Source organism: Eptatretus burgeri, chromosome 8 (genome assembly GCF_056783735.1).
Source record: "Eptatretus burgeri isolate ZD-2024b chromosome 8, Ebu_testis_v1, whole genome shotgun sequence".
Classification (NCBI taxonomy): domain Eukaryota; kingdom Metazoa; phylum Chordata; class Myxini; order Myxiniformes; family Myxinidae; genus Eptatretus; species Eptatretus burgeri.
Genome location: NC_140968.1, coordinates 18840955 through 18854907, shown reverse-complemented (window position 1 = coordinate 18854907; position 13953 = coordinate 18840955). Strand labels below are relative to the sequence as shown.

Genomic DNA, 13953 nt, shown 5'->3' with positions numbered 1-13953 from the left:
GAATGATGTAAAAAAATAATAATCTTAAAGTTAATGTACAGACAAACAAATGATGAGTAAAATGTAAGCTTTGCTGATGAAAAGATGAAAGCAAAGCTAAAATATTTGTTGAGCAAAACATTGAAACATAGTGGTTACACCAACTACATAATATTAGTTATATTGTTATTATATAAAATATAGACGAACACATTTTGAATTTAAGCATATTTAATTTTTGCATATTTTGAATGTACAGTACAAAGTTATGAAAATGATTCAAGGTGTCCCTGGTTGAAAGAACCACTTATCACTTTGTTACCAATATCTGCCACAATTGTAAGTAAATTTCAACGACTAATGCATGACGAAACACTTGTTTATGGCGAATATTAAAGAGAATGATGGCATAAGAAGAACTTAGCTTTCAGCATTCAGCACGAAATGCCATTGTAGGCGGAAATGACGTCTTTCATTCGTATATGAGAGGGGAGGGTTTCTTGATTTTTTTCCGTCAAGCAATAAATTCAATGGTTTTCACATATATAACACATTAGTTTCACAAATTTCCATTGAAATACTCGGGTATTTCCATCAATTGTCGCCATTTCCGTCGAGGTTACGCACTGCCATCTACCGGACGGCCGTCATTGGCTGTCACAAGAACGTGGGGGGGGGGGGACACCGGGGACATTTCAAACTCGGTGCAATTGTATACATCGCACGAGCTCTAATAAGAAGTGTCATGACTCATGTGTGTTATACATCATTTATTGGAGAACAATATTACTATTACTGTTCGTGGTTAGCTTGCTATAATATTTTCACTGTTCAACTGTAGAATAATTGCAGTCATTTGTCATATTGGAATGTACATTTGTCTATAAACTATCATGTCTTTATTCGTTAACACAGGAATTAATGACTGGAGATAGTTAATCAAAATTGTTCAATGGCTTGTAGATTACATTAGTAATATATTTGCTCTTTAACTATAATTAATGGTAACAGCATCTATCATTGAACACATCAAAGTATTGCCCGGAAGTTTGGAACGTAAATTGTCATTGAATACAACCTGACAGATCTTTCATTGTATCTTCATGGTTTATCATCCATCTCCACCTGCAATGCTCAATAAACTGTTGAAGCAAGACAAGTCATTCTTATTTCACATTCAACAGTTATTTAAACAAAACTGCAGAAATTTTAAGGTATATCTCACTTGACTGCACTTGGATTAATAGAGGCAAAACCGAACGAGAGGCATGAAAAAGGATTTTAAAATATTTTCTTCTTACAAGCTGGCATCTACAATAGTTTGTTAGGGCACGGGATCCTGCATTTGAGCTAACTTCCGATCATCAGCAAAGTCGTGGATCCATCATCGCAGTTGATATAAAATCATACCTTTTATCCAACAGCCTCATCACAAATCATCAATTTGGTTTCAGACCAGGTCACTCTAACTTAGAGATTCTGCTTTTGCTCTCCCAAAAATCGTTGGAGGCCTTCAATATCAGACATGACAACAAAGCCATCTCTCTGGGCATATCTCGAGCTTTCGATATGGTCTGACATCCTGCTTTGCTCTCCAAATTGTCTGCCTTTCGAATCAAAGTATACTTCATTCTTGGATAACTCACTTCCTCCACACTCTCGTAGCCAATAGGGGACTCTCAACGGAACCTTTTCTTCGCCCCTCCCTGTCAAGGCGAGACCCAATGCAGTGTTTCTAGCCCCATCTTATTCCTAATCTTCATCAATGATCTCATTGACTCTCTGGAAAATCCTCATTGTTTCTTTGCTGATGACTCCACTCTTTGCCATGAGATCCCTCATCCTTCTGACAGACAGCAGCTTCTTCCCTCTGTTTGGACCTTAACAAAGACCACAAACTGGTCAAACACCCATCTTCCTCGACTTCTCTCCCCCTCTCTTCCTCCCCCAAGGACCATACCACAAACACATCAACTTTCACAACAACCCTCTTGAAGAGGTTCAGTCACTCAAACTCATGGGCCTCACTGTTAGCCAAGATCTCTCTTGGGCAAGCCACATTTCAAAGTTGTTCTCCAAAACCAGACTTGACATCCTCTGTCATGCATCGTCTGAGCTTCTATCAACATACACACCTTGGTACACCTGAGCTCCTATATACCTACAAGGCTTTCATCCATAGCTTAATGGAGTACTCTCCCATCTGGGCTGGCTCCGTTTGCTCCCATCTTGTTCAGCTTGAAGCTGTGGAATTTAAGGCTTTCAAGATCATGGGAATCTCTCACGATGAATCTGTCCATGGGCCTCTCACTTTGCCAACACTAACAAGTCGGTGGTCTCAAACTTCTTCCAAATCACTTCTGGTCTATCACCTTCTTCCCTCTCCATGCTTCCTCTCTCCTAAGTATATTCAGGATGCATGCAGTACACCAGCAACCCTCTTAGAGTGAAACTGCCAATATCCAGAACCACTGCTTACATTAACTCATGTATTCCTCTTTTTCCCCACATTCTTCAATTTGATTCTTCCCTCCAGGTCTTAAAGACATCTGTTCACCACCATCTCAAGTCATCACCCATCAAAAACAATGATCTTTTCTACACTCATTAAACAATCCCCACCACTTCAAAAATTCTGCTTATGTATCCAATTTTTCCACACCTTACGTTGTCCCCTACCGCTCATAGTTACCTGCATCTCTTGTTTGTCAATCTCCATCTGTTTTTCCCCTTTTTACTGCTGTTCCCTTCATTATGTTGTGTCCTGATCTGTTCGGTGTCCGAGCTCTTTCCCCGAGCCGAGACCATGTTGAACAAGGGTAGAATCGAGTTAACTCCTGGTTTGAATGAACATTCTCCTCCTTCTCAGGTGCAAAAGACACAGTGAATGAGTGAAGATCGAAAGACAGTGGGTCAGGATGATAGAGGACTTAAAATGGTGAATTGCCTCTTGAAAACTCAGGAAGGAAGATCAGGATTGGACTTCCACTCATCCGTTGCCTTTTCCCCTTGGATAAGCTCATCCAATGCTCGAATGTAGTGATTGTGGGGAGCATCAGGAATGTGGGATGGCATCCAGGGGTTTTGAATCGGCATCTTGGCGAGTTTCATAATTTTCTGTTTGGCAATTATCACTTGAGGAATATCCCCTCGATGTTGCTTCTTCCTTTCAAAGTTTTTAATCTATTCCACCTTCTTCTTGTGTTCTTTTCAGTTTTCATAAATCCCTTTCCAGAACTAGTTCATCGTTTTGAGGTGGAGAGATTGCAACACTCTGCTTCTACTTCCGAAGTTTTTGATTGAATCTTATGAGTAAATTTTCAAACTGCTGGTTTCATACAGATTTCAGGAGGTGGGAGTAAATTCTCCCAGAACTTAAAAGCTCCACCTCCTTTTTGGTAAAGGATCATGATTCATGAATCAAACTGTGAAATGTCGTTCTCATAGCCTCGTTCCAAGGGCTCTTTCCAAAATCTTCACTGAATGTCTGACAACCTCCACTTGCAGCTCGTTTGGAGTGATGTTCCCACGATGATTTTAAGTACTCAGGAAGGGTTATCTTTATCATTCCTGCAGCTCCATCTATCACTGGAATAATGTCAGCCTTCTTCAATTTCCAAGTCGTCTTCACCTCATTTTTCAGATCCTGGTATTTGGTCATTTTCCTGATTTCTGTGGCATTTAGTCCAAAGTCATTGGGAACTGAAACCTCAATCAACAATTCTGATTTTCCTTTTTGTGTTTGAGCTCGATGTCCTGACACAATGCTTTGTTTGTGGTGTCCCCACTTCCCACCATTTTCTTAAAGGCATTCATGTCATGTCCTTGGTCTTGAGCATTTATGATTACTCGTTGTCCATCACAATTAATTTGACGTCTTCATAGCCATTCCAAAGAGTCTTCCTTTTCGATCCATGTTCTGTCAAGTTCTTTCTTTTAATATTCCTGCTCTTTTATCATTGGGTAGTCGATCGAGTCGAAAAAAAAAATTCGAAAAAAGAAGTTTTTTTCGATAAAAAAATTTTTTTTTGATCTCCCCTTATTTGTTGGTCATGGTGTCGGTTTGTCCGTGGGTGTGTTTGTCGGGGGTTTTTGACCCCCTTGCAGTTGTTCGATTTTGATGAAATTTGGGTGGTATGACCAGTTTATGACCTCGTTGTGCCATGTAGGTACTGGTTGCTGACGCACCTTTGGTTGCTCAGCAACGGGACTTTGAAATTTTTTTTAAATCTTAAAAAAAAAAATTTCGAAAATCAAAAATCGGGCCACGAGCGCAGTACATTCAGCCATATTGTCAAAAATTTCCAGCCGGATCCCATGAAAACTGTCGGAGAAGATAGACTTTGAATGAACCCTGGTCGAAAACAATAAAAAACGAAGTTCGTTATATCTCAGAGACAATGAGTCAAATATACATGAAACTGGTATGGTGGGTTGATGGTATCTCCTAGTTATGTGTGAGAAAGAACTGTTGCTATGGACCCCTCCATTGCCGAGCAACAGCCGAAAAACCTCTAAATGTGGGGGTATTTTAACGAAAAAATAATCTGCAGCATTAACCCTTGAAGCAAGAATCATGAATTTTCTTGTGCTTAATCCTCAGGTCATACCCCATCAAACGGGCCCATCGCGTCAGGTTCTATTGGGTAGTCGACTACCCATGTCTGCCTACCGGCTTGTTCTCCTATTTGTTAGAGGATATAAACGACTTGTTTTTGTAGTTTTTCTTATTTTTGCAATCACTGGGGGTGCGTTTGTTTATTTCTGTTTCATTTTACTGTGTCGTATCCAACATTTGCACCTGTTTTTGGAAGTTGTTGCTAAATTAATTGAGGATCCTTTTTCTGGTTTGTTGTTTTCTTGCTCATGTACACATCTCATACTATAGTCTGTTGAGCTTTTCACATATTCTGCGAGTCCAACACACGATATTCTGTGCACTTGGTTCAGCTCAATCACACCACCTCTTCATTCTCATTTTGGTGAATTCAACCGCAGTATGCATAGATTTTTCGAGAACATCTTGTGAGTAATAGAAGCTTCCTTGTTTTGTGACTAAATTGTTGATCTCCAATTGTATCCAGTTTATAATTGCACAGCCACATTGGAATACCAACAATGCAATCTGGTTTATAGTTTTGGTTTTGTTAATTGTAGAAAGGGATGACTTCAGAATTAGTCTCATTTTGTGTTGGGACTCTGCTGATTATTTTACACATTTTTTTTGTGTTGTAACTGGGGCCTTCTATTCTGAGGGATTTGCAGGATGCTTCGTTTTCTCATTCCTGTATTGTTGTCTGTTGTTTTTGTGTGGAGTTTTGGTATGCTCTCCTTCATCTCTCCTCACATGAACATTCAAATCACGTTTTTCAGAGAAACCCTTATCACATATGGAGCATTTGTAAGGACGTTCTCCTGTGTGAATCCTCATATGTATATTCAAATCACGTTTTTGAGAGAAACCCTTATCACAAATGGAGCATTTGTAAGGATATTCTCCTGTGTGAATGCTCAGATGCAGTTTCAAATGGCCTTTTTGAGAGAAAGCTTTATCACATATGGAGCATTTGTAAGGTCGCTCTCCTGTGTGGATCCTCATATGCTTATTTAAATCATATTTTCGAAATAAATCTTTATCACATAAGGAGCATTTGTAAGGACGCTCTCCTGTGTGGATCCTCATATGTGTATTCAAATGGCTTTTACAAGAGAAATCTTTAACACATGTGGAGCATTTGTAAGGACGCTCTCCTGTGTGGCTCCTCATATGTATCTTCAAATGGCTTTTACGAGAGAAATCTTTAACACATGTGGAGCATTTGTAAGGACGCTCTCCTGTGTGGATCCTCATATGTATATTCAAATTCCTTTTTTGAGATAAACCTTTATCACACACGGAGCATTTGTAAGGATGCTCTCCTGTGTGGATCCTCATATGGTTATTTAAATCAGCTTTTCGAGAGAAATCTTCATCACATGTGGAGCATTTGTAAGGACGCTCTCCTGTGTGGATCCTTATATGGTTATTTAAATCAGCTTTTCGAGAGAAATCTTCATCACATGTGGAGCATTTGTAAGGACGCTCTCCTGTGTGGATCCTCATATGCCTCTTGAAATCGCTTTTTTGAGAGAAAGCTTTATCACATATGGAACATTTGTGAGGTCGCTGTCCTGGATGGATCCTCATATGCTTATAAAAGGCATATATACAAGAGAAACCTTTATCACATAAAGAGCATTTGTAAGGACGCTCTCCTGTGTGGATCCTCGAATGTACATTCAAACTGCTTTTTCGAGAGAAACCTTTATCACAAACAGAGCATTTGTGTGGGCGTTCTCCTCTGTGGGTCCTCATGTGTATTTTGATGTTTCTCGGTGAAGTAAAATGTGCACTGCATATATTACACTTATTACACATTTGACTTTCGATAACCTTTTGGGGTTTGATTAATTTAACATTGGTCTTTGTGCTGTTTTCACCAGATGTGCACTTGTATTTTGAAGGTTGTGAGTCTTGTTCTTGTGATTGGTTGTTCAAAATAGACATCTTCTTCACTATCAAGCTGCTCCTGGACCTCATCTGCCCAACTGGACTGCTTGATTGTTCTGCAAAAACAAACTGGAAGTTATTTTTGGGTTTTTTTTTTGTAAAACTCAAAATGCAAGATATTTATTGATTTCAAAAATTATATAAACCCTGAATTCAAAAGATTGAATGTTCTTTTTGTCGGTTTCTGCTCATGCGTTGCAGAACAGGTAGTGCTGCCATTTGTCAAATAAACATTTGAATCTCCCTTTCTCGAAGGAGATCTTAAATTTATGAGAAAGATGAACTGTTGTGTCATCCAGATTCCACATTTACAAGATCGACATCACTTGAAAATAATGGACATCATGTGTAAAACACTGCCAAATGCAAACCCGGCCAATAGGTGGTATGCAATAGACGTCATTTCCGCTGTTAGAACGAGGCTCCATAAAGCTGCCGCTATTATGTTAGATGAATCGAGGTGTTTAAAACGAGAAATATATATATATATATATATTTATATATATATATATATATATGTATATGTATATATATATTTATATATATATATATATATATATATATATATATATATATATATATATATATATATATGCACACACGATCTGGTATGTTTCGCAACCATTTCAGAGGTATTTCCCCATGCTCGACCTGGTATAACCATAATTTGGTGTACATAAGCCGCACTATAATTTTGCGACCTCTTGCGTTGACTTCCCGTTTGGGGATATATATATATATTTTTTTTACACGTGTAGATCAAACTTGTCATTGCCAGATGCTATATCCAACACATTAAAGTCAAGTTTTCCAAACTAGATCGTTTGTGTTTTTCTGTTATATTTTCGCCCATGTGTTGCTGTCATATCCCATCAAAAACGCAATCCCTGTGAAATGATGTAGAAATGCCTAAGAATCCTTTTGTGCATGTGCTCTGTGCGTTTTCAGTGAAACTGTTGGACTCACCAGGCACTTTAAACCTGCCTTTATTGACGCTAAACCGCAATTCAAATAGACCTTTATTCCACGAGCCGAGACTATGTACACACACAGACACACACACACACACACACACACACACACACACACACACACACACACACACACACACACACACACACACACACAGTTTTCAGTGTTCATACGAGAGTGGCAATTTCAAATAGGTAAACCACAATGTTGTTCCTCAATTCAAATCGCACTCAGAAATACAGCAATAGGAGAAATATCAATGCATGAGAGGTGCTGGGTTCGTACCATTTTCTGTTAATACAATGAGCTAGTGGTGGCAGTGGTCACAACAGACGGACGCTTCTCCTCTCACCAAAAGATGCAAAATCAAGGAAAATTACTTCCGCCACCGAAAGTGGAAGGTTATGTTTTCACCCATTTCTGTCCATAGGATATCTCAAAATGCTGTGGACGGATTCAGATGAAATTTGGTGGACAGGTCGGGTGTGTGACAAGGACAAACTGATTAGATTTTGGTGAAAATCCGGCTGCTGGAATTTTTAAAGTAATTCTTCACCGTTGAGAGATTGGGAAAAAATCGATAAACAGCATGATATCTCAAAAAGTGTGTTCAGATCTCAAAAAGTGTGAACAAAAGTGTGTGTGTGTGTGACCAGGAAGAATTGAGCCAAATCAGGATCTGGTTCCAATATTTTTAAAAGCGATTCTTCACCATTAAGAGATGGGGCTAAAAACGACAAACAACATGATATTTCAAAAAGTTATTGGGCTCGATATGTTTCACTGGATCTGACATTGGAGGTGGAATTACGCACTCTTCCAAGTGCCCTTCTTTTTTTTTATCATGGCCCCGGAACCATACAAAAATAAATATTTATAATGGCACCAAAAGCTCACACAACTCCCACTTCTTCGAAACATGATTTATCGTAAATAGCATCACTTTAAACTAACCCTGTGCATCGGAAAGCCCCAGATATGATCTCCCCATCGGTGTTAAGAAGCACGAAGGTTTGAGAAGAAACAAGCACGTCTATGAACCCTCGTGCCTCATGGGCCCAGAGCATCAAGGATTTTTTCTGGTTCGGGCTGCAAGATATTAACTTTTGATCAGAAAGTATTAAGTTGTTCAGAAAGTTCTCCAAATATTTTGTTGTGCAGAGGTACACTTCCAAATGTTTTCAGATGCTTTTAAAAGTTGGGGAGTCGCTTCATGGTGCAATCCTTATTTGGCAGGCATGCTATACATCCAAGCCACATGGTGACTATTGTCACAAGGGATTCTGTGGATGCATGCCGAACAATCTGAGGCAGATCACATCATTTCAAGTCACGTGTTGTCTGTGTTAATTCGTACCGTATGGTGTTGCATTTGTCGAATTAATAGTTTGTGTTGATCACGGCCTACTTCAGCCGGCGACTGTAAAATGGTGTACCTTTTGTCTCCATATTCCTCATTTTGCTTCTTTCTTTCCAAATATTTCACTTCAACCTCAAAATTATCGTATTTCTTATGCTCATTTCAAAAAAAAAAATACAAAAATTCACTTCAGAGAAATCTCATTCCACTTGAATTTCCTTCTGCCTGTACTTTCTGTTCACCATTCCCCCCCCCCCTTTTCTCAAACACTTCAAGCTCTTCATTGATTAAAAATGCTTCTTCCTTTAAAATGCTTCACTTTCCTTATTTTTACATCAAGAGTACCTCATCTTCACCATCATCTATTCCTCTTCATCTTCAGAATACCTTTGTCCAATATTGGAATTTGGAATCAGCATTCCTCCACTTCATGTCCCCCTTTCTGCATCCCACTTCAACCTACCCTCTCAATCGTTCCCCCCACACCCACCACCACAATGCTTACCCTGCACCTGAGCAACTCAAACGTTGCACATTACCGCACCACTCAAAGCCTTCCTGAAATCTTGCCCCTGCAATGCCCACGACCCCCTGCCAGCACAACCCTGCACCCTCCCAATGCCACCGCTCCATCCCCAACTTTATGGACCTCAATCAACCAAGGTCTCTGCTTTAACATAATAGATCTCTCAATCCAGGCCACTGCTAATGAACCAGATATCATCCATTTCACAGAATCTTTCCTTTCACAGAATGTCCCTGACTCTTTAGTGTCTCTCCCTGACTTGTTGTCTCCAATTTGTTCGGCCTTAACCACAGCCTTGTGGTGGAGTTGCACTTTCCATCAATAACAATCTCTCTCTGCACTTGCAATGACTTTTCAGGGTATTTGACTTCTCCCTACACTGAACGATTAATTCCTTTATGCATTGTGATTTTGAGAATACTTTTAACAAGCTCAAATGAGCTAAGATCCTCGTCCTCTTTATGATGACGTCATAAAAACGAATAAGACGTCATTGTGATGTATCAGATTTGTGATAAATTATCTGTGCTAATGCCCGGCTTGATTCCCGCAAACAAAATTCAAACGGCTTGCCGAGTTTCGGAGATAATGGTAGAGGCGATTTCCATTAGCGGCGATATTATGATGTCAACGATTTTTCTAAGAAGAATTTCCAAAATCGGAGATGGTTACTGCGTATGCTTTCTGCATATACATGGCAAGTTTCACGAAGATCCGATGAAAACTCTGGGTTGTGAAACAAAAAATGTCAAAAAATAGGAATGACGTCATAAAAATTGATATGACATCATAGTGATGCATCATATGTGCGGTAATTCATCTCTGCTGATGCCCTGTTCGATTCCCGCAAACAGAATTCAAAAAGCTTGCCAAGTTTGAGATAATCTTTTTGCCGATTTCCATTAGCGGAGATATTTTGACATCATAACTTTTTCTCGGAGGAATTTTCAAAATTGGAGATGGTTACTGTCTGCACAGGGAATTTTTACATACATACGCCAAGTTTCAGGAAATTTTGATGAAAACTGAAGGCTGTGAAACAAACAAGTCCACGAGAACAACGTGAGTTCGACTTAGAGATCCTCCATGAGGATCTAAACATCTGACTCACCATGATGCCACCTAAAACACAACAATTGTTGCATGGACTCCAAGAACCACTTTATGTGACAGTTTCATCAGGCTGGGGCAACGCAGAAAGACGTCAGGCAAACAGATGGTATGACTGCCACCTGCAGATCCTGCCTGACCTCAGGAGGAAGCCTCCTGAGGATCGGAACCTCTTCACAAACCCCAGGAGCCGGTGATAATCCTGTCTGAGAAGCCTGCTTGAGGACCTATTCACACCGTTCTTGTTTTCCATTTTCTCTCCCTCAGATTGTGTAGGACGATGTCCACTTAATCACTTGGACACATGACTGAATTAAATTCCTTACAGCCCTGCTTAACTGAGCAGATAAATCCTGCCACTTATTGACCTAACCTTGGTCGGTCTGAATCGTGTGAATGCAGCTTCACAGCAGGGAGTCTGCACAGTCGCACCATTCAAAGGTGGGGTCGACAAAAAATAAATTGTGGGAACCGGAAGTACCAGGATTAAATGAAACCTATTCACATCTCTCTTTAACTGGGAAAGGTTGATGTTACTGGGAAACAGGATGGAGTTAGGGAATTACAGAGTTTGGCAGGGCATGGGGAAAAAAAAAAACTGAAGGAATTTCGTACCGTGTTGCCCTAAGAAACAGATGGTGTGGGGTTGTGCAGAGACTGCCAAACAGATAATGTGTGTGAAAGAATGCAAAAGTGATGTACAAGGAATGAAAGTTCCTTTGAGTATGTTCCATTATAGTACCTGCAGAAGAGACACAGAGAATCCACAAAGTGTCAAACAAAGAAAGGTTGCAGAGATGATGCCAGTTCATGACCGACCAGATTAACACCTCTTCATTAAATTCTGTCAAGAAGGGACAGAAGACGAGTCAAAGCATTTTCCAAGATGTGACTGCAGTGTTCCATGACTAAACGTATGGTGGTCTTGAACAGGTGGAGCCTGGCCTCAAGAGGGAAATATCAGAGAGCTCGATACAAGCAGCCAATTCACGAGGAAGCTCTTTTGGCATTGCCAGAAATGTACCTATCCCAACCAAAGTAAGAAGTCATGTCTGGACCAAGAAGGCAGTTGCCATCGAGTTATTAGGCCCCAACCGGTTTCAATGGAGGGGATGAAAGGGTTTCTGTCCGTCAGTCACACCTGTGCTTTTTCAGACTTTTTTTTCGATACCCTTAAACATATTTCACCGAAACTTGGTACACAGCTTTATTATGATAATTGATATAAACAGTTCGAGTTTCAGGGTATTTCGTCATATTTTCACAGAGTTATGCCCTTTTTGGACTTAGAAAATATCACAGTATGGGACATTTATTGCAAAGCAATACTCGCTCTTGTTGTTATGGTGTTTGGTCCACAACGATGTTGTGAAAAGAGGGGTATCTTGACCTGGACATGGATATGAGGTGGGTCTTCTTTTGATTGATGCTGATGAACCAGTCTTTTCCCAAGTTACTAACATTCTCAAGGTCCCAATCGAGAGTGACGCTGGCTTGAAGGTGGAATGAAACAGGCAGACAGCAAGGATAGGTTCTGTAGCAGGTTGTGTCATCAGCAAAAATGGCGAGCCTTAATGAAATGTTTTGGGCACATCATTCCTGTAAAGCAGAAACATCAAAGGCCCTTACATCGACCTGGGCAGCACCTGCATTTATGATATGGGCTGCAGAACATTGACCCTCATGCCACAAAAATTTGGTGATCTGTGAGAATTCTGAGAATAGTGCATTCAGATGCCCAGGAATAGCACGCGACTGCAGCTTGTGAATGAGACCCTTGTGTCAAACTATCAAAAGCCTTGGAGATGTCAAGGGCAACAAGTCTGGCCTCACCACACGAGTTTAGGCCTGGTTCAAGTGTTCAGTTATGAGAGAAATGATGAAATCCATCCTGAGCATCAGTTTGGAGATTGTGGTCTTCCAGGATGGTGATAACCTGCTCATTGATAAGGCATTCCAATACTTTGATCCTTATGGGAAGAAAGCTGATCGGCTGAGATTTGGATGGATCCGATTTCTCAACAGAACCTTTAAAAGGCAGGTACAACTGAAGCCAACTTCCAGAAAGATGAGAAAACTGATTTTGATAAGCATAGGTTGTACAGGTTTGAGAGAACAGGGGGCAATTCTGACAAGCACATCTTCAGGACAATCCCAGGGATACGATCTGGTCCAGTAGCTTTTGAAATGTCCAGCCCTTGGATGATTTTCCTAACTTTCCAAGTAGTGATGATAATAGTGGATAAGTTAATGTTCACATGGGTGGGACAAGTCAGTAACGATGAATTTTTGGTTATAAAGTGTGGAGTTTGCAGTGAAACGCTGCACCTCTACAGTTTGCATTGCCCAATGAAGAACAATGCAAAACCACCTCTTGGTTACCATAATTTTTCTCTGTTTGTTTGTGTGCAGGATATCTCAAAAAAGGTTGTGGACGGATCCGGATGAAACTTGGTGGACACTTTGGGTGTGTGACAAGCAAGAATTGATTCAATTTGGGTGAAGATTCGAATCTGGATCCGATAATTTTTTAAGTGATTCTTCACTATTGACAGATCGGTCTAAACTGATATATAATACTGTTGTGAAGCAGAGTTTTGGTGGTGAGCATGACCGCGAGATGGAGCAGTAGAGTCGGCTCCATCGAACACCTGGAATCGAGATCGTACCTTTCCGATAACTCCGAAGGTACGGGTCCCTTCCAGGACCGTGAATCGTCAATAATTCAACCGGGTGGGACAGGGTTATTTGCCAAATTTCAAAATACTTAGAGGCCCACATGGCGAGATACCGAGGAATTCACACCCTCGATGGAGCTCGAACGGGACGAGCCGTGACTGCGCTCGACCCCTGCGTAACCCAAGCGGATGGTTACCGAGGTCCCGTCGGTCCAAATGCACAACTACTGCAGCAACGGCCTTTTTAATCCCCCAGCACGCACCGTGCTAAACTAATGAGGGAAAGGACGAGGACGAGCTGAAACATTCAACCAAATGTATATTTATTTACAATAGGGGGGGAGGGAACACACAAAGAGCAGGGTAAAACCGACTAAAATAAATGCAAGTATGTACAAGGCACAGAGCACTTAACAATTCCGACTTACAGACTGGACCCACAGGCACACACCCAAAAGAAATGATGGCCGCGGCCTTTCTTCAGCCCTTCAGCTCGGGAGGGAAGGTGACCTGAAGGGGAGAACCTGTCTTGCACATCTCCGCCTCGTGCGGTTTGTGATGATCTGGTTTGGCGGGACTTGAACCCGCAACACAAAGCAATGATGGACGCCAGTTGGCACGAAGGTGAACCAGACAGAACGCCGGCAGGCCAGACGAGATGATCAGGCAATGAGGCTGAGAAGGCGACGAGGGTGACAAGGCGACGAGGCTGACAAGGCAACCTTCTCTTTCTCCCCAACAGACAGAACATACCCAAACACTTTTCACCCCTTTTCCA

The 13953-nt window shown here is 40.9% G+C and overlaps 1 protein-coding gene across 1 annotated transcript in view; it reads right to left on the bottom strand.

Moving 5' to 3' along the window:
* The window catches only part of LOC147021238 (uncharacterized), a 100248-nt gene that overhangs the window by 63277 nt on the left and 23018 nt on the right, over window positions 1-13953 (bottom strand). Inside the window, exon 3 of the mRNA XM_085891029.1 lies at window positions 5359-6585. Within this exon, the coding sequence (XP_085747155.1) occupies window positions 5359-6585 (1227 nt within the window). The remainder of the gene's footprint in view (window positions 1-5358; window positions 6586-13953) is intronic.